The 20320-nt window shown below is 42.2% G+C and overlaps 1 protein-coding gene across 1 annotated transcript in view; it reads left to right on the top strand.

Annotated features, from left to right (window-relative positions):
* The window catches only part of STK31 (serine/threonine kinase 31), a 195916-nt gene that overhangs the window by 160568 nt on the left and 15028 nt on the right, over positions 1–20320 (top strand). The window contains exons 14-19 of the mRNA XM_040434003.1: positions 1786–1866; positions 1949–2074; positions 4380–4505; positions 14864–14950; positions 16035–16184; positions 18108–18227. Of these exons, the coding sequence (XP_040289937.1) occupies positions 1786–1866; positions 1949–2074; positions 4380–4505; positions 14864–14950; positions 16035–16184; positions 18108–18227 (690 nt within the window). The remainder of the gene's footprint in view (positions 1–1785; positions 1867–1948; positions 2075–4379; positions 4506–14863; positions 14951–16034; positions 16185–18107; positions 18228–20320) is intronic.

The raw sequence follows: 20320 nt of genomic DNA, 5'->3' as shown, positions 1-20320 counted from the left end.
AACGCAGACTATAGAACATGCTGCGATTTTTACGCAACGCACAAGTGATGCGTGAAAATCGCCGCTCATCTGCACAGCCCCATTGAAGTGAATGGGTCCGGATTCAGTGCGGGTGCAATGCGTTCACCTCTCACATTGCACCTGCATGGAATTCTCGCCCGTGTGAAAGGGGTCTTATTGTCTTACTATTTCTGGAAAAATAGTTGCTAAATAATGGAGTCTGTTCATGATTTAGTTTTTCTTTAACCCCCAAATTACCTCTGGTGGAGGGGGTGGGGGTATTTGCTGATTGGTTATATAATGCTTTTTGCTACCATAACTTAGTGACCGAAGATACCGGAGGGCATAGCGGGAGAATGGAGCGGCACCCAGGGATAATAGTAAGTGCAGTGAGATCCCCGGGCGCCGCTCTCTATGTCTGTATACTTAGTTCACAATGTCAGGATCGGTGAAAGGTCCTCTTTAATTTTTGAAAAACAGCATTAAGGCTGCAAGCTGTGGCGCAACCAGAACTCATACCTATACATATAACCAGAGTTTTAATTTACCTTGCAATCCGTTTGTCTAGGTCCTGTGTGAGCCTGCAGCACACAGAATATCATGGCGCCTGTAAGTTTCCTCCGGGTACTCCGGTTTCCTCCTACACTCCAAAGACATACTGATAAGGACCTTAGATTGTGAGCCCCATTGGGGACAGTTGGATGCTAATGTCTGTAAAGTGCTGCAGAATATAGTAGTGCTATATAAGTGCATAAAATAAATCCCCACAATCCCTAGCTTTTCCTTCTGTGAGTTTGTGCTCGTTCATGTTTATTGATTGCTGCCTGATATACAGTCCGGTCATGCCCCCATTACTCAGTAATGAGCAGCACACTAACACTCCTTTTGTTTCACAAGACATTTAGCCAAAGAATTAATAGCAACACACTGAGCATGCTCGACCTAACAAAGGCTCAGGACTACAGGTAGATGCCATGGTAATTTATGAGGAAACTACTGAGTGGTATATATGTGAAACTTACATTATATTAGGTAATTATTGATGATGAATTAGTCTAAAACATAAGTTATATTTATGGTAACCGGAATACCCCTTTAAGGATTGCTGGCAGACTTTACTTATTTGTTTGAAAGTTTAGCTTCTTGGGCTGCTGTGGGCACTTTGGGAGAAGCCTGCAAACACTGTGAGGCTACTTTCACACTAGCGTTCAGAGCGGGTCCGTCTGATGTTTCATCAGACGGATCCGCTCCCATAATGCAGACGTTTGTATCCGTTCAGAACGGATCCGTCTGCATTATAACTTAGAAAAATTTCTAAGTGTGAAAGTAGCCTGAACGGATCCGTCCAGACTTTACATTGAAAGTCAATGGGGGCGGATCCGTTTGAAGATTGAGCCATATAGTGTCATCTTCAAACGGATCCGTCCCCATTGACTTACATTGTAAGTCTGGACGGATCCGCTTGCCTCCGCACGGCCAGGCGGACACCCGAATGCTGCAAGCAGCTGGAGGCTGAACGCTGCCAGACTGATGCACTGATCCGCATCCACTCAGAATGCATTAGGGCAGTACGGATCCGTTCGGGGCCGCTTGTGAGCCCCTTCAAACGGAGCTCACAAGCGTAGCGGCGAACGCTAGTGTGAAAGTAGCCTTAATTGACTACACCTGCTTGGGGGATGTATAGTTGTGTTGTGCTGCAGAGAGGGGTTACAAATGAACCATCTTTCTTACCCACTTATGATAGATCTCAATTAGTTAATATTGTGAAACTTCTCATCACATTAGGCATTATTAAGCAATTTGGCCCAGAAGTGGTTTCCTGAGCTACCTCTAATCTACTCGGATGTAGGAATAACCAGCTACATGGTAAGTCAGACTAAGCATTTGTTCCATTGTAAACCGGCAGTCATGAAAATATTATTATGTATATGCCTGCTTGTTGTCTTAGCATTCAGGAGGTCTTCTATCGGGTAGTATGGAGCGGGTGCTGTTTGATGCCGAACCACTGAAGGAACTTAGCAGCAAACGCCCACTGGTATGCACACAAATCCAGAACCAAAAAGTTTTACTCAAGGTAAATGGGATAGCTCTGCTTTATATACTGTATGTATGTATATATGCTATGTTTGTGTTTTTCAGTGCAGTGTTTTTAAGGCTTTTTTTATATATATTTTTTTTTCATTTTGTAGCAGGCTCATTAAAGAGGTTTTGAAGTGTCCAAAAATATATAAAAATGCTCAATATCATTTGCAGAGTTCATTTAAATCTGTCTGAATTGATTATTTTTGAAATCTGTATAATACCTTTTAGTCCCCAGTTCCCTTTAGCAAACCCGTTTCACTTCTAGCTATGGGGTAGTCCAGAAGCTGAGAACAGTGACTCTGCATCAAATCCCATTATCCACTTTGGACAGCTTCTTCTAGCCTCAGTCTAGCAGTGTATGCACATACTTCTCCCTTAGGTTTTTTCCTCGCTCTTGCCCTCAATCTAACAGCATTTGTGCGTAGTTCTCCCTTACTACTTCCCTCTCCCTGTCCCTTAGTCTAGCAGCGTATTCATGTTCTTTTCCCTAATTTTCTCTCACCCTCAGTCTAGAGGCCAAATTTATAATTCGCATACACCACCTTTATGGCTTGAAAAAGTTGTAAATTGGGTGTTTGTAACTTTAACGCCACTTGCACAAAAACAAAATTTCACTAGTAACGTTTCTCTGCCGGCATCACCACTTTCCCGAAAAGGGTTGTGACAAGGGAGGGTATTGGGTCTGAGGCCCCGCCACATTTATCATCATCTACACAAGTTTTCTGATGCAGAAGGACACTGTAATTTACACCAGCCCCTGGCATATTTCATTTGAGGCACATGAACTGCCGGATGCTGCGCCTAACATATGCCTGACAAATGAGGATCAGCATTTGGCAGTGCACCTAGATTTTGTAGCCCTATGTACACCATCGGGCTATGATAAATTTCCCCCTAGCAGCGTATGAGAGTAGTTCTCGCTCACTTTTCCCCATCATCTCACCCTCAGTCTAGTAGTGTATGCGCATACTTCTCCTTCATTCCTCCCTCTCACCGTCAGTCTAGCAGTCTGTCTAGTTGTCTCTCATTTTCTCCCAACCATAGTCCACCTTTATTGCCCTTTGCTGCATCTGTACCTCTCTCTTTTGTCACATGACTTCTAACTTGTCGACACAGAAGGGGAAGGGAGAACTTTGCTCCTTGCAGGGAAGCCATCAAACTACAGAATTTCCTACCATTATTCTCTGGGACTGGATTGCAGTGAAACGGTGGAAGTTTTTAAGAGAGGTAATTTAACCCTCCCTCTGCCTTCTGATCGGAGCCACCGCAGTGAAATCGCAGGGCTCTGTTTGGTTACCATGGCAGCATGGAAACTTCTGAAGCTTACCAGGCTTCCATGGTAAGCTCCCTACTGCGCTGTGCACGAAGCACAGCTCAGCAGGGAGTGTGTGACAATTCCAGTGCAGTGAACGCCATAACAAAAAAAATGAAAATATCACTATTCGATCATTTTTTTTGTCACCTTTTCCCCCCCAAAAATTGAGTAACACTGATCAAAAAGTTGTATGTAACACAAAAATGGCACCATTACAAACTACAGTCCATTCCGCAAAAAACAAGCCTTGATACAGCTCTCTAGAAAGACATTTTTTAAAGTTACGGCTGTCAGAATAAATATATTTTTTTCTTCAAAGGTTTTTTTTTTTTTTTAAGTAGTAAAACAAAAAAGTTATACAGGTTTGATATCACTGTATTTGTATTGAGCCGCAGAATAACGACATTTTTAGCACACAGTGAAAGCCATTAAAGCCATTTTCCAATAACAAACATGGTAAATTGAATGGTGCTTTTAAAAATACAACTTATCCTTCAAAAAATAAACCCTCATATGACTATATGAACAGAAAATTTTAAATGTTATGGCTATTGGAACGTGGGGAGGAAAGAATGCTAAACTAAAAATGGGCCCGGAACCTAAGGGGTTAAAGGGAGTCTTTCTGCTTATAAGCAGAGTGTCAAGTAGGGCTTGAGTAGACCTGTAAAACGTATCATTTTGCTTCTAAAATTCTTTGTTGCATTTAGCAGAAAAAACTTTTTTTATATATATATATATATAATGACATTGATGACATGTTCTGATCACTGAGGGCGTGCCCTTTCCCCTTGATGCTCCAAAGTTCTGTCCTTTTCAGTGTTTTCCTTCTCCCTCGGTAACATTATCCACATAAAGTATCCCTTGATGAGGAGCATCAGGCAACATTCATGCAGGAACAATTAATTACACTACTTTAACTTTGATATGGCTGTCACCAACATGTGTAGGCTGTGTATCCTTGATTTGTCATTTTACCTTTTAGGGCTATTCTGTAGGTGTGGATACAGAAGAACAAGTAATTGTGAGGGCGTCAAAATATCACAAAGCTTGGTTACAACAGAAAGAGGAATCTGGGATTATGGAACTTCTTTACTTGTTTTTTTGCAAGGTAAATAAATCTCAGAGCACTTTAAACAGGGGAGTGCATTAAAAGGGTTGTCCAGGGTTTTGCTGTTGATGGCATTTCCTCAGGTAAGATTATCAAGAGGAAAGAACACAAATTGCACAACATAGGGTGTTACCACTTATAGCAAATGGTGCACTCCACAAAAAGTGCTCACCTTATGGAGTTGTGAGCCATGTAGAATGTAAGGTTGTAGCCAGACATCCAACCAGGGATCTAAAGGATTCTGGTAGATGTTAACCAATGGAAGAAAGATCAAAAATTGACTTTGCCTGGTGCTGCTGCTGTAGAGGTGTTGTATTCTTCTTAATTTATTGTCGTGTAAAAATCCTGAAACGCATAGCTTTTTTACTTCTTTAACACCGTTGACCTCTTCTTCAGGAGCACAGGGGAAAGTCAATTTTTTCTTTCTTCCATTGGCCAGCCTAAGGATAGGGCATCAATATCAGCCGTTACCTTGTAACGCTGACACCAGAACTTCACAGCTGGTAGCTGCAGCGCTGCTTCCAGTTACCAGCTCCATCCACTGCATAGTGGAAAAAAGCTTTGTAGTTTCAGCACGGACTCTTGATGAAGGTAATTATTGATCAGCGGTGGGGCTTGGTATCTGTCCCTCACAGATCTGATTTGTTGGCCTATCTTGTGGATAGGCAATAAATATTAAAATCCTGGACAATCCCTCTAAAGCGTTATGTAAGAGCACCAACTATGTAACTTCTGGAGTGCTACACGCTGCTTCCACATATAGGTAAAGTAAGTTGGGAGGGGTTATATTGGCTCACTTTCATACAATCTCTGTGGTTCTACATGTGTTTGTGCAATGCATAAGTCACTATTGTCTTACTCTGATTGATTCCTTCATGACCTGGGTGTATTTTGGACACAGACAATCTTATTATTTCTCATTCGTTTCATTAGGGGACACAGGATAGACCATGGATATAGCTGCAGCCACTTGGAGGAGCATACTATTCCCTTCTCTCAGGAACTAAGCTAAGTCAGGTTTAGCTTAGTGTTTGTAGGAAGCAAACATGCCCGTCTGGCAGGTGTGCAAAAATGGATTTACTTATTTATTTATTTTGTTTTTGGAACAAGGATTACAGGCAGCACAGCTCCCTGTTCTCCCATATAAAGATGGTGGGACCTTTGGGGACATTAAACCCACTGTTTATTCCCCACCTCTGGAAGAAAAGGAGGTACAGCTGGCCACCAAAACCTCAGTCTCCCACCAGCCCATCGTTACCTCACAAACAGTAACCCTCACTTGATACCAGTGCAAGTACTCTGCCCAAGGGGCAGTACACTGAAGGATCCAACCCCACTGGAAGTTGAGAGACCACCTTTGCGGCTGACAGGTAGGTATCTGCAGCATAGGGCCACCCTCTTCCAAACCCCAGATTCCTTTGGGCTCCCAGCTTCTCCTCGACTTCCTCTTTCCTTCACGCCCCTACTGTGGTATCCTCTTTGGCTAAACACACCACTCTGCCCATGGTGGATGAGGCTTCCTTCTCCACCCAAAAGAATAGGACGCTGGAGCCTTTTTTGAAGTCGTCATTTGAAGCCATCGGTTCAGCCCTTCGCCAACTCTCCATCCTCCACAGGGGTCTGGAAAACCACAATGGGATGGTCCTCCCACCTCCGTACCCACGCTAGCGCCTGTATCTTTGAAACCTCTTTGGATGCTGCCTGATTGATGGCTCGCTGTTGGGCATGTCTTGTAGCCATCCTTAGAACCCTGTGACTTTCCTGCAGGGAGCCGGTAATGCATAAAAACAGGACTCACCACCCTCCTCCTCTTTGTTTTACGTCTGTTTGGGAAAAAGTAATTCTCTGGCGCAAAACAAGACAGCCCACAACAATGGCTCCAAAAAGGCCAGGCCTTTTTATTTTATCCTTTTCTTTGCTTTCCCAGTCCAATACACCGCAGGATCACAAAAGAAAACTGTCCTTCAAGCCCTGAGCCTCATGGCGTCCTCGCCCAACTACCTCTAAACCCTCTTCCTCTTAAAGTCCACCTCTGCATGAATTGCGGCCCCATCTGAGCTTGCTTGGTCAAGGGGTCGACTTTATCTCTTCAGGAGTCTGGCTTTCCCATATCTCAGATGCCTGAGAACAGGGGGTCATATCGGATGGTTACAAAATGGATTTCTCCTGTCTCTCCATTTTGTTTCTTTCGGACTATTACTCCACCCTACGCTACCAAAGACTCGGCACTCTTTCAAGCAATCTGTTTTCTACTCCCCCAGGGACTGATTGTACCTGTTGCCCAATACAAAAGATTTCTGTTTTTATTCAAACCTGTTCTTAGTTCCAAAAAAGAAGTGACAGTTCGCCCTGTGTTGGATCTCAAGATCCTCAAAAAGTTTGTCCCAGCAAAACATTTTCACGTGGAATCTCTGCATTTGCTGATTGCTTCCTTGGAACAGTGGTGGAGGGATTTCAGTCCTAGTTATACATCCAGTACATCTACTTCCACTTCCCAATCGGTGTCTCACACTATCAAAACTTAAGATTCTCAGTGGGGTCCCTCCCCTTCCAATTCGTGGCCCTTCCATTTCGTGGCCCTTCCATTTGACCTCACAACGGCACCAAGGACATTTACCAAAATCTTTGCCTCCCTGATAGCTGTTTTTCACTCCAGATGCACACGTCTGCATCTGTAGGTGGTAACTTGTTAACTGCACCTTCATTATCTGAGTTACTTTACCTGTGCTCTGCTTTGGAATGTCCCATGGTCTATCCTTTGTCTCCCAATGACATAGATGAGAAAATTATATATATATTTTTTTTTTTACTTACCGTAAAATCCTTTTTTTGACCTGTTCATTGGGGACAGAGCGCCCACCCTTCTGCTTTGTTGTGCTGTTAGTTTGCCCTAGCTTCCTGTTTTGTCTGTTCTAGGTTTATACATTTCTTTGATCTCTAGCGCACACACTGATTTTAGCTTTTGGCCCTGTGGGAAAGGTGTAGATGAGTGAACACTTTTTATGCTTAGTGTCCACCTCTAAAAGACAGAAGCTGAACCCATGGTGTGCCACAGGAGACAAGAGTTTTACGGTAGATCATATGTATCGATCTATGGAATTAATATTTCTAAGATGGTTCGATCAATAATATTTACTGCAAGTATGAATCTTCCCAGGATGTCTTCCATGACAGTACCACAGATGTTCCCTTTGACCTCTAAAGGGACAGGAAGATACATATAAAAAAAAAAACAATTCCACCCACTTGCTATTGTTCTTCCCGTCCCTCCAGGGGGGCACGTGCTAGAGAGCAGAGATGAAGATAGAAGAAAGAAATAGGGCTGGGGCTCAAATGGGGTCACATCCCTCCCCTTCCTGCTCCTGGGAGGCCCTGCTAAAATCTATCGGGATAGGGGTCCCTCAGCACATGGGAACTGGAGGACCAGAGACCAGTGCTTGCAGTCACCAGCGGAGGAGATTCTACCTACCGCACTGGTTACCTCCTACCAGCATGCGCTATATTCCTGGGTAGCATGCCGGATTCATCGTGGCGAATTTTTGGGAGAATGGTGACATCAGGAGTCTGCAGCAGGATTCCGGGTTTGCACGAAGTATTAAGAGACGGGAAGTGACCACACAGGAAGTGGTCATCGCGGGACTTCGCTCAACGCGGGCGCGGGTATGATTAATAAGGAAGTAGGTTGGCATGCTTTCTGTGTAGCTCCTCTATGGTGATAGGTTCTCCTACACTACCACAATGGAGGCCCAAACGTGCAGTGTTTTTTTTTTCTGGCCGCCTTTCAGCATGTATGTTGTGTTGCGGTATATATGTTGTATATGGTATATATATGTGTGTGTGTATGTATATATGTATGTATGTGTGTGTGTGTGTGTGTGTGTATATATATATATATATATAATCACATACACATATATACCATATACAACATATATACCGCAACACAACAAACATGCTGAAAGGCGGCCAGAAAAAAAAACATTGCACGTTTGGGCCTCCATTGTATATAAATATAGTATGGATCAGACAGGCTGTTCCCCTGCCGGAACAGCCTGCTGGAAAATCTTACTGAGAGTGTGAAAGTAGCCTAGGGGAGGACCTCCGGAAATTAGATCTATCAGCTTGGATCCTAAGATGGAAATATTGCCTAGACAGGTCCTGACTGATAGGGTGATTACTATACTTTAACATAGTCATAAAAAGATAACTACTTCCGTTTATTAAAAAATCTAGAAAACCTTTTGCTCTTGGTCGGGGGATAGTGTCCCTTAATTTTCTGAAAATCCTGGATTTTCTACAGTCAGAATTCGGGAAGGAGTTAAGTACTAGTCCCCCAAAAGTAAAATTTTCAGCCCTAAGTACCATATTTGACATTTCCCTGGCAGATCATAGGTGAACAAAAAGGTTCATAACAGCCAGTTCTAGTATCAGACCCTTCCTAAGGAAAAATGTACCACCTTGGGATTTATATATTTTTCTTATTGGAATAACTACATCCCCAATTGAACCTTTAGAATCAGTAAATATTAAAATTCTAACTTTAAAGGGAACCTGTCACCGGGATTTTGTGTATAGAGCTGAGGACATGGGTTGCTAGATTGCCGCTAACACTTCCGCAATACCCAGTCCCCATAGCTCTGTGTGCTTTTATTGTGTAAAAAAACTATTTGATACATATGCAAATTAACCTGAGGAGTCAGGGACAGGACTAATCTCAGGGTAATTGGCATATGTATCAAATCGTTTTTTTTGACACCATAAAAGCACACAGAGCTATGGGGACTGGGTATTGCGGATGTGCTAGCGGCCATCTAGCAACTCATGTCCTCAGCTCTATACCCAAAATCCCGGTGACAGGTTCCTTTTAAAGTTAGAATTTTTATATTTACTGATTCTAAAGGTTCAATTGGGGATTCAGTTATTTCAGCTCTATACACAAAATCCAGGTGACAGGTTCCCTTTAAAAATGTTCTTCTTGGTGGCCATAACATCAGACTGACGATTGGTGTAACTATGTAACTGGAACCGACATTTCTCCCGGAAGTCATGTCTCCTTTTCAGAGAGCAAGCACTAATCTTAACGTCTTTTTGTCAGAATCTGAAAGAAAAGAATTCTAGATGTAAGGTGAGCAGTACTACAGTATCTTGACGCCACAAGACTCCTAATCTGTTTACGTTGTTTGGAGGTAAAAATAAGGGAGAAAAAGCATTAAAATCAACAATTTCAGAGGCATAGAAAGCCCAACATCTGGTGCCACCTCCTGGTATCCAAGCTCATTCCACAAGAGCATGATCCTCCTCTTGGGCTGAGAGCAAATGCATTCATTTTTACAAGACTGCTTGTTGGTCCAGCATACATGCCTTCTGCAAACATTACAGATCGGACATTCTGGCCAGTAGGGATCTGGCGTTCGTTTGCAGGGTCCTTTAGGCTGCAGTCCCTCCATAAAACCTTTGAGTTGGCACTTCTCTGGTGCTGTCATGGAGGACGTCCTGGAAAGTAGGAATTAGACCTACCGGTAATTGTCTTTCTGGGAATCGGACATGACAGCACCTGGTATCTCTAGCCCCCCCCCTCTCCATAATATTGCTACCTGGTTGCATCGATCTGAATATTGTTCTTGTAAAAACACTGGCAAGTGGGAGGGATTGGGGGTTTTTAATCTCTCTCACTTTCAGTCCCATCAGAGGTCAAAAGGGACATCCTCCTGTGGTGCTGTCATGTCGGACTCCTGGAAAATTCCCACTTTTTCATATACAGCGATGCCAAATACATCGTGTAATGCATAGTGGAGCACAGTCAGCCTGTTCCCTTAGCATTTTATTTTCATATGCCAAAATTTTAATTTCACTTAAAAAAATCATGAATAGTCTTACTAACCCCTAGCTGTGTGGGTCGTTAAGATTTAAGCAGTGCCACAAATGAGTACTTTTTCAACACTTTTGCAAAATAAAGCCACTAGTGGCAGTTGCATTGCAGCAGGATGTTGGTAGTGTGTTCCAGTGGGCCCTGACTTAATGGTGCCAGCACAACCTTACTGAAGATCATTTCGCATAATGTTAGTCCAAACCTATAACGAACAGTTACGTTGTGTGGAAAGGGGTTAAAACACGCCATACTTTTCTACCCACATCATCCTGGGGAAGAAAAAAATACTTTCTAGAGTAGATCACTTCTTCATACTGTTTTGGGGCATCATTTTATAAAGTACTGAAACACCAGAGGCTTCATCTGACATCCATTTCATTTTAGTGATTTTCTTTTTGGCATTCTCTATAGATTTTGGGCACCTAGAGTAATCTCTTGTGCTCCGATGTACCCTTAGCTGTACATGCTGCTTCTGCACATGAAGCATGATCATCTAGATACAGGAATGTTTTTAATACATGTACAGACAGGGCCTGGGCAGGACAGCCACAAATTGGTGGCCAGGGATAATTTTGTGTTTGCATGTTTGAGGTGACGTTCTGTGTGTTAAGAGTTTACTATAGCCTGAGCACCTGGAACCCATACGTCTTGTGCATATGGGATCGGAGAGGAATACTTTTATTTTTGTGATTTTAAAATGTATTTTATTTTTTTTATTTTTTAAAAGCATGTGTCCCATCTCACACAGGTGACGGCATATTGCTAGGATGTGCAGTCACTTCATAATCGTGAGGTGTTGACCTCTGGTACCTCTAATGATCCTGAGAATGAAGTTGGCATAGTGCTGGTCTTGTTCCTGTACACAATTCACTGGTAACAATGATCTAATGGACTGCTACCGTTCTGTCAGTTATCTGTGATCTACATATGGGGCATTCAAGTGAATAGGACTGTGCTGCCGTTCCTTCAGAGAAGGCACGTGTTGTTTGCTGACAATGTCTTCTAGCCCTTTAGAAGTTGTCCCATAATCTACATAATCTTTCCACAGAATAGGCCACAAGTGTCTGATTTCTGGGGGTCTGTCTCCTTTTGAATGGAGCAGCGGTCCCGCGATCCCATTCACTTGAATGCCTCTATATAAGAATTACTGATAATGGAACAACCCCTTTAATGTATTCATACATTTTCAGTAGGAAAAATGGGAATGACACAAAGCAGAGCTTTAAGAGAAGATGCCCCAGGAACTCTCATAGTACATGTCTGTGCCACTATACCATAGCTTTACCTATTTTGCACAGGCTGTTTCACACTAAGCAAGCGGGATGAATATTCAAGTATAATTAAGTAGAATAATTAATACAAAGTTCCCGGCTGTATATGGTTTGCTATCCCAGGGATACCCCTTGTAAAACATTGCACATAGAGGGAATAAATCATTCAAAGAGGCCAGCAGCACTGGACCATGATATAAAGGTGGAAGCCTTGCAGCACCAGGTCCAATGCCCTCCACAGCAGACAGAGGTTGAGGCAGCACACCAAATAATACATACCTTTATTCACCCATGCAATGTTTCAGCTCATCAGTACTGATACTTTGCATAGTAACATAGTATATAAGGCCGAAAAAATACATTTGTCCATCCAGTTCGACCTATTATCGTGCAAGTTGATCCAGAGGAAGGCAAAAAGAGCACTGTGACGTATAAGCCAATTTTCCCCACTTAATGGGGAAAAATATTCCTTCCCGATACAATCAGATAACGCCTTGGATCAATGACCCCTCTCTAGTAGCTATAGCCTGTAATATTATTACGCTCCAGAAATACATCCAGGCCCCTCTTGAATTCCTTTATTGTACTCACCATCACCACCTCCTCAGGCAGAGAGTTCCATAGTCTCACTGCTCTTACCGTAAAGAATCCTCTTCTATGTGTACAAACCTTCTTTCCTCCAGACGCAGAGGATGTCCCCTCGTCAGTCACAGTCCTGGGGATAAATATATGATGGGAGAGATCTCTGTACTGACCCCTGATATATTTATACATAGTAATTAGATCTCCCCTCAGTCTTCTTTTTTCTAAAGTGAATAACCCTAATGTTGATAATCTTTCAGGGTACTGTAGTTCCCTCATTCCCGTAGTTACTATAGTTGCCCTCCTCTGTACCCTCTCCAGCTCTGCTATGTCTGCCTTGTTCACAGGAGCCCAGAACTGTACACAGTACTTCATGTGTGGTCTGACTAGTGATTTATAAAGTGGCAGGACTATGTTCTCATCAGGGGCATCTATGCCCCTTTTGATGCAACCCATTATCTTATTGGCCTTGGCAGCAGCTGCCTGACACTGGTTTTTACAGCTTAGTTTGCTGTTCACTGAAATTCCTAGTGAACAGCAAACTAACGGGTGTGACTTGTATTATTCCTACCCATGTGCATAACCTCAGTGTTAAACCTCATCTGCCACTCCTCTGGCCAAGCATTCAATCTATCCAGATCCATCTGTAGCAGTATATTGTACTCTTCCGTGTTAATAACTTTACACAGTTTAGTGTCATCTGCAAAAATTCATATTTTACTGTGCAAGCCTTCTACAAGATCATTAATAAATATATTGAAGAGGATAGGGCCCAATACTGACCCCTTGGCTCAATAAAAGTGTGTATTAATTGGAGTGCTGCCTCAACTGTTTGTCTATAGGCAGAATGGCCCTGGTTAAGGGAACTCTACACATCATGGCTGAATTTAAAGCGACCCACCTTTTCAAGGAAAAAAAAAAAAAAACACTTTAAAAGGGTTGTCCGCTTTTTTTTATATTGATGACCTATTCTCAGGATAGGCCATTAATATCAGATCGGCGGGTGGCCGACTCCTGGCAACCCTGCTGTTCAGCTGTTTGAAGAGACCTCAGTGCTTGTACGATCATTGCCTTCTCTTCACAGTTTACCTGCTCGCCATTGCAACGGCAGCGGCGAGCAGGTGTAATTACAACTGCTCCATCCCCGTTTACTTAAATGGCACGGCTCCTTCCTGTTTAAGTGAATAGGATGGATCTGTCCCATTGAAATGAACGGGGACAGAGCAGTTGTAATTACACCTGCTCACTGCTGCAGTTGCAATGGCGAGCAGGTAAACAGTGAAGAGAAGACATTGATCATACGAGTTCTGCTTTCTCTACAAACAGCCATGGGTGGACTGGGAACTTAGTGGCCCTGGAAAAAAAAACTAAAAGAGGGCACATGTTGTAGGCAGGTGCAAATTGACAGGAGAGGCAAAACAAGTATACATGGCCAACAGAAGTAGGCAGAGCCTACAGTACTTTAGTGCAGCAGAAAATACTGTCCCAGCAGAACCAAATACCACAGAGCAGCACACAATACTACCTCCTACACCGTAGTATTCAACTGTATCACCATCCTGAGGACGGTGATACAGTTGAATTCAGGAGAGGGACCTGTGGCCATACCTGATGCTTCTAGCATTAATTAATTAATGCTTATAGCATCAAATGGTTATGTACCCTGTCTGCGGCCATGAGGAGGGCTCATGCAGCCCCCTGGGAAATTTCCCTGTAGGGTCTATGGCCAGTTCGCCCATGCAAACTGCTGATCGGCGATGGTGTCGGGAGTTGGCCCCTCACCCATCTGATATTAAAGGAGAGGTCATCAGTATAAAAAAAAAAAAAAAAAGGGAAACGGAATGAACAGCACAGTTACATGTGACCACCTCAACAGCTGCAGATCATTTGATTCCCAGGCTCCTATTCTGTCATCTAAAATGGCTGCACCACTTTTCAGACTACTGTGCATCAGTAGTCTAAGACACTTCCTAATTGTCCATCCTCGCACTTGGGTTGGCCAGCGCTGCTCACGTGAACAGTGCTAACCAATCCGAAGGCAGCAGAAAGTGTGTTGGCCTACGAAATGCAAAGTATGCACCAGCTAGTCTGAGAAGCAGTGCAGCTATCGGTTCTGAAGTTGAAAAGATGAAAAGGAGGCCAACAAGTAAGTGTGCTGTTTGTTCCACTGTTAATTTGAATTGCTTGAACCAGCTGCTCTTTCCATTGCAAACCCCATACCTGTGCTGGAACCTGAGACCTGCAAAATAGCATCACAAACTCTGTCTCCAACAGGTTTTGCCAATTAACTTAAGACTGATCATGGTGCCTCTGTAAAATGGCATATAGGTGAGACACATGCAAACCAGCAGTGGGGAGTAACTAGGAAAGACGCTGGCCATGATAAAAATATACCTGCATGATGGCCCATGATTTAAGTGCTGACTGACATTTTCACAATGTGGCAGACATATACTTTCAGAAAATATGTTGTTATAATACAATTTATTTTATTGTATAATTATATTTGCGTTTTTCAGAAGTGTAAGTGTTGCCCTGGCAGCAAAAGGGTTAAGTGGTATATCCTATATCTAGTTTAGAAAGCTCATCTGAGGATAGATTTACCCAAAATATGTTTTATTGTGTATTTTTCTCAGTTTGATCCGGTGGTATACCTGATGGTTCCCTTTTATCCTGGCGAAAACTTGGGCTGTATTCAAGCCAGCAATAAATTGAGTTCACACGTAAGTAGGTAGTTTCTGTGCTAAATATTGTGACCACCACAGGCCTTATTGTCTGTGCCTTATTGCAGAGTTCACATTCAGTAGGAAAAATAAAGCAGGTTTCACCTAACTTATGTGTGTCTTTATTATACTCATCCAATCCAAATTCCCTGGGTCCTTGCTGCACACTTGGCACAAACTGTTATAATAATTAAGAGTCTCTGTACTCCTAAAAGAAAACAAACATAGGGAACTAAAGGGAGGCACCCACTGCTTGTGAGAGAAATGCATCCAGATGTGCAGCTGAAACAGGAATAATATGGCTGCAAAAACATTGAAGCACAAACATAACTGTTCCTTCACAGTCATGATTGTACAAAGACACAACCTTTATGCAAACATGTTTTGAAAACTCAGGTATGCTTTAAGGAGCAATGTATCGTTTCAATTGAAACTTCCATAGACGTGCTTCTGTTAATTGTGATAGACTGTTATAGCACAGTTTCCCTACTGTATGTACGATCCTGAAACACAACGCATTTTGGGTCAGTTAAGATTTCAGTTTTGGAATGTGACATGTGCTAATTGCATCATTCACTATGGCCAATGAAGTAGGATCACAGTTTTTCAGATATGTATGCATGTGTATACACCGTATCCTTTTGCACTAATATTGTAATCTCTTACATATACTGTATCATCATTACTTTAACACATAGAATCTTTCATTTAATTCCAACAACTTCTCGGTGCCTTAGGCTACTTTCACATCTGCGTTTTTCCGTTATGATAATACAACCGGCTGTATCCGTTCTGAATGGATCCGGTTGTATTATCTCTAAAATGAACAAGACGTGTCTGAAAAAACAGATCCTGCTTTCAAGAGTTTTGTGTTCTGCATAGGAACACAACCAAATGGAACAGAATGCATTCTGGTGCACTCCGTTCCATTCAGTTTTGTTCCCATTGACAATCAATGGGGCAAAACTGAAGCATTTTCCTCCGGTTTTGAGATCCTATGACGGATCTCAATACCTGAACGGAAAAACGCTGATGTGAAAGTGGCCTTATTTCTTTTTGTTAAACATTTGAAACTTCTTTGCAGGAGATTGTGAGAGTGATGAGAGGGGTTGCACTTGGCTTGCATACACTACATGCCTCCAACATCATTCTTGGATCTCTTCATGAAAATAATGTATTTGCTGTAAATCGCGAGAGGGGCATAGTTGGAGACATTGATTTCACAAGAGATGCAGTAAGTAAAAGTTTGAAGATATTGAAGTGTTGACTAGTGCAGTGATTGCTTAACTGTAATCTGAATGTATTTGGAGACTGATGAAAAGCACAGACCTCTCTTCTGAGTGTTAACATATGATTGTCATTTTAATTTGCCAGTATCAAATTGTCTAATGTACCAAAGTATTCAGTGTAGCAAATTGTAGTCATTGTTGAAGTTTAGACACCAGGACACCACTGTACTTCAGCATCTTGTCCCTAGAATGTGATGTAAGACCTTTCTTTTGACAGTTTGTGGACATTTCTAATATATGTTATCTGCTTTGTGTAGTTTCTGTTATACTGGTGAAATACATGCAGGTGTTCTGATTTATGAGACTTTTTTTAATGGGTTGTCCGTCCTTGGTGCTGACATCCCCTGGGGTCCTAAAACTGAACACTTAAAGGGAACCGGTCACCTGGATTTTGGGTATAGAGCTGAGGACATGGGTTGCTAGATCGCCGCTAGCACATCTGTAATATCCAGTCCCCATAGCTCTGTGTGCTTTTATTGTGTAAAAAAAAGATTTGATACATATGCAAATTAACCTGAGATGAGTCAGAGCTTGTCACACAAGTAAGATATGACTCTTTTATGTTAATTTGCATATGTATCAAATCGTTTTTTGTTTTTTTTCTCAATAAAAGCACACCTGTATTTGGGTGCCTTCAGGCTCCTGGGCCCGGTAGCAACTGCTACCTCTGCACCCCCTATAGCTACGCTCCTGGTTACATCAAAGGTTAAAATAATAAAAACTTAGTAAAATCCTTTTCCTGTCCCTACCTCCTGCTCCTCAGTGTGCCTGTATGATCATTAGGATGCAGAAGCATTTATGCATAATGACCTAACATCCTACAGCATTTCTTTTCACAGGTTAACGACCTATGATGAGCGTGAGCGGCACTCAGTAGCAGTCTAAGGCCCTTTTCACACGGGCGAGTATTCCGCGGGGGTGCAATGCGTGAGTTGAACGCATTGCACCCGCACTGAATCCTGACCCATTCATTTCTATGGGGCTGTGCACACGAGCGGTGATTTTCACGCATCACTTGTGCATTGCGTGAAAATCGCAGCATGCTCCTCTTTGTGCGTTTTTCACGTAACGCAGGCCCCATAGAAATGAATGGGGTTGCGTTAAAATCGCAAGCATCCGCAAGCAAGTGCGGATGCGGTGCGATTTTCACGCACGGTTGCTAGGTGACGATCGGGATGGGGACCCAATCATTATTATTTTCCCTTATAACATGGTTATAAGGGAAAATAATAGCATTCTGAATACAGACTGCATAGTACAATAGGGCTGGAGGGGTTAAAAAAATTTTTAACTCCCCTTAATCCACTTGTTCGCGCAGCCGGCATCTCTTCTGTCTTCTTTTGTGAAGAATAGGACCTTTGATGACGTCACTACGTTCATCACATGGTCCGTCACATGATCCATCACCATAGTGATCATGTGACGGACCATGTGATGAGCTTAGTGACGTCATCAAAGGTCCTATTCCTCACAGAACAAGACAGAAGAGATGCCGGATGCGCGAACAAGTGGATTAAGGTGAGTTAAATTATTTATATTTATTATTTTTAACCCCTCCAGCCCTTATTGTACTATGCATTCTGTATTCAGAATGCTATTATTTTCCCTTTATAACCATGTTATAAGGGAAAATAATACAATCTACACTACAACTAACCCAAACCTGAACTTCTGGTCTGGGTACCACAGTCAGTGTACAATTGTGTACTTACTCGCACGGGTTTGCCGCAATGCATGGGGACGCATCCGGACCTAATCCGGACGCGCTCGTCTGCAAGGGGCTTAATACCGTAGCTAATATCTACAGTGTTTTTAGTACCTTGGTAACCTTCTAAAGAGAGGTTTGTTGATTCTGATTGATTTTCTAGGAGCAGCGGAGTTCAGCCACCTCTATTTGCTTCCCTCTGTTTACTGCTCCTGAATTAAAATTGGGGCAACCAGCTTCAGCTTCCTCTGATGTGTATGCCTATGGAGTCCTTTTATTATGGGTATGTTTCATTTGAAAAGAGAATTTTGTTATGTGTTATAGAATTGATATGATTTTCATAGTAGGAAATGTAAAACTGACAAGTTCAGAACGGATCTGTTTGTAATATCTTTAAGATAGCCAAGACTGATCAGTCTTGAACACCATTGAAAGTCAATGAAGGGCGGATCCGTTTTCTATTGTGCTGCAAGCAGCGTTTTGGTGTCAGTCTCCAAAGCGGAATGGAGACTAAACTGATGCATTCTGAGCGGATCCTTTTCCATTCAGAATGCATTAGAATGCAAACTGATCTGTTTTGGACCGCTTGTGAGAGCCCTGAACGGATCTCAGAAACGGAAAGCCAAAACTCGAGTGTGAAAGTAGACTTGCATTGTTTTTTGCATTGCCTAACAGTTTTGTCAAAGTTAGACCAGCACCTTCAAACAGTATGAAAAAAACGCTACAATGGTTGCCATGTAAAAACAAACGAGGACTACAAGTTGCAGCACACTGCTTTTTGCACAAAGACACATGCAAATACTAGAAACATGAATAAATGTAAACTGCATCACTGCTATACTTATATGAAAATTAGAAGTGCTTTGCGCACATTTTTTTGATCGAAATTGTGTCTGGCCCGCCTACCAGCGACAAGATGACATCTAACAGATGGGACCTACGCTATCAGACTTGCTTCTCCTGGGCCTTCAGGGCAATGTAGAATCCAGTTATATCACACTCTTGATTAAAAGCCCTGGGCAGATGGGCGGGACAGTAATAGACAATTTTAGAAAAGCAAAGGCAGCATTTATCATGTAAGGATATATTCCTGAAGTTTTATCAAATTCTGCCTTAGAAACTATCAGCAAGTTAATACACCTCAGGCGGCCGACATGCATAATTATCGCATGTGGGCAAGAGATTAACAGTAACTTCTATGGAAATGCCCAGGGTAAAAAAAATATATCTATATTATTGCTCCAGAGTATTTGTTTGTCATTAATTACATAAATTGTGCACTTAATTTTGTGTATCAGTTCTTGACAATTTTCAAGATTTTATTCATTTTCATCCTGTAGATAAACATGTGATCTGGTCACTTGGTGACAATGCAGGTTATTGGCTTTTTACACTATAGTTATTTGATCTGTGAGAAAGACCTCTGCCTGGCTGTTCTGACTGTTTAATACACCAGGGTTACCCACCTTATTTTTTATTTTTTTTACCTGGACAAATTATCAGCCTGCACCCGGCCACCTAGTTTCTCCTATAGAACAGCTCCATGGAATGTGCCACATCCTTGGAGCCATTCTATACATTTATGCCTGATGTCATCTTGTGGATGATGCTGCTTCGCGGGTGCTAATATAATGAACTTTCAGCATAGCAACCACAGTAACGCATGCACAAACAAGAGGTGGGATTACATCATCCCAACACTGCTTGTCTGTGCCATAAGTCAAGGGAAGAGGTGAGACAAACCCCCTTTTAAAAAAAAAAAAAAACTTTGACAAAATATATATATATATATATATATATATTTTTTGCATCACAATATTCTGACCCCACCATAACTTTTTTTTTTATTTTTTATAAGTACATCTACGAAGCTATGTGAAGGCTCATTTATGGTGGGGCGATCAGTAGTTTTTATTAATATCACTTTTGGGGTGTGTGTGACTTTTTGATAACTTTTTGTTACTTTTTTGGGAAGTTGAAGTGACTGATGTGGGGAGTTGGCCATATTGATTTATTTATATATTTTTTCCGTTAGAGCGTTCACTGTACTGGATATAAAAATTTTATTAGTACACCGTTTTGAAAAGCAATCATGCTAATCTTTATTTTTTCGTTGCTTATTTTTATTTTTAAAATGGGGATAGGGTTATATGAATTTTTGTTTTTTTGCACTTACTTTTAGTAATCTTGGACTGCAGTGATTTACCAAAGCAGTCTATGGGAGAACTGCACCTTCTCATCAAGCCTGCCATAGGCAGGGCCTGAGAGGAACGTCACTGATAGACCTTGCAGCCTTCGCAAGGCCCTAGGCTATCATGGCAACTGAATTGCTCCCACAATCTCTGAAGGTAGGAGCTTTTCGGTCCCCAGGAGCAT

The sequence above is a fragment of the Bufo bufo genome, chromosome 5, assembly GCF_905171765.1.
Source record: "Bufo bufo chromosome 5, aBufBuf1.1, whole genome shotgun sequence".
Lineage (NCBI taxonomy): Eukaryota > Metazoa > Chordata > Amphibia > Anura > Bufonidae > Bufo > Bufo bufo.
Note: the sequence above shows the minus strand (reverse complement) of the source record. Positions and strands in the feature narration are given on the sequence as shown.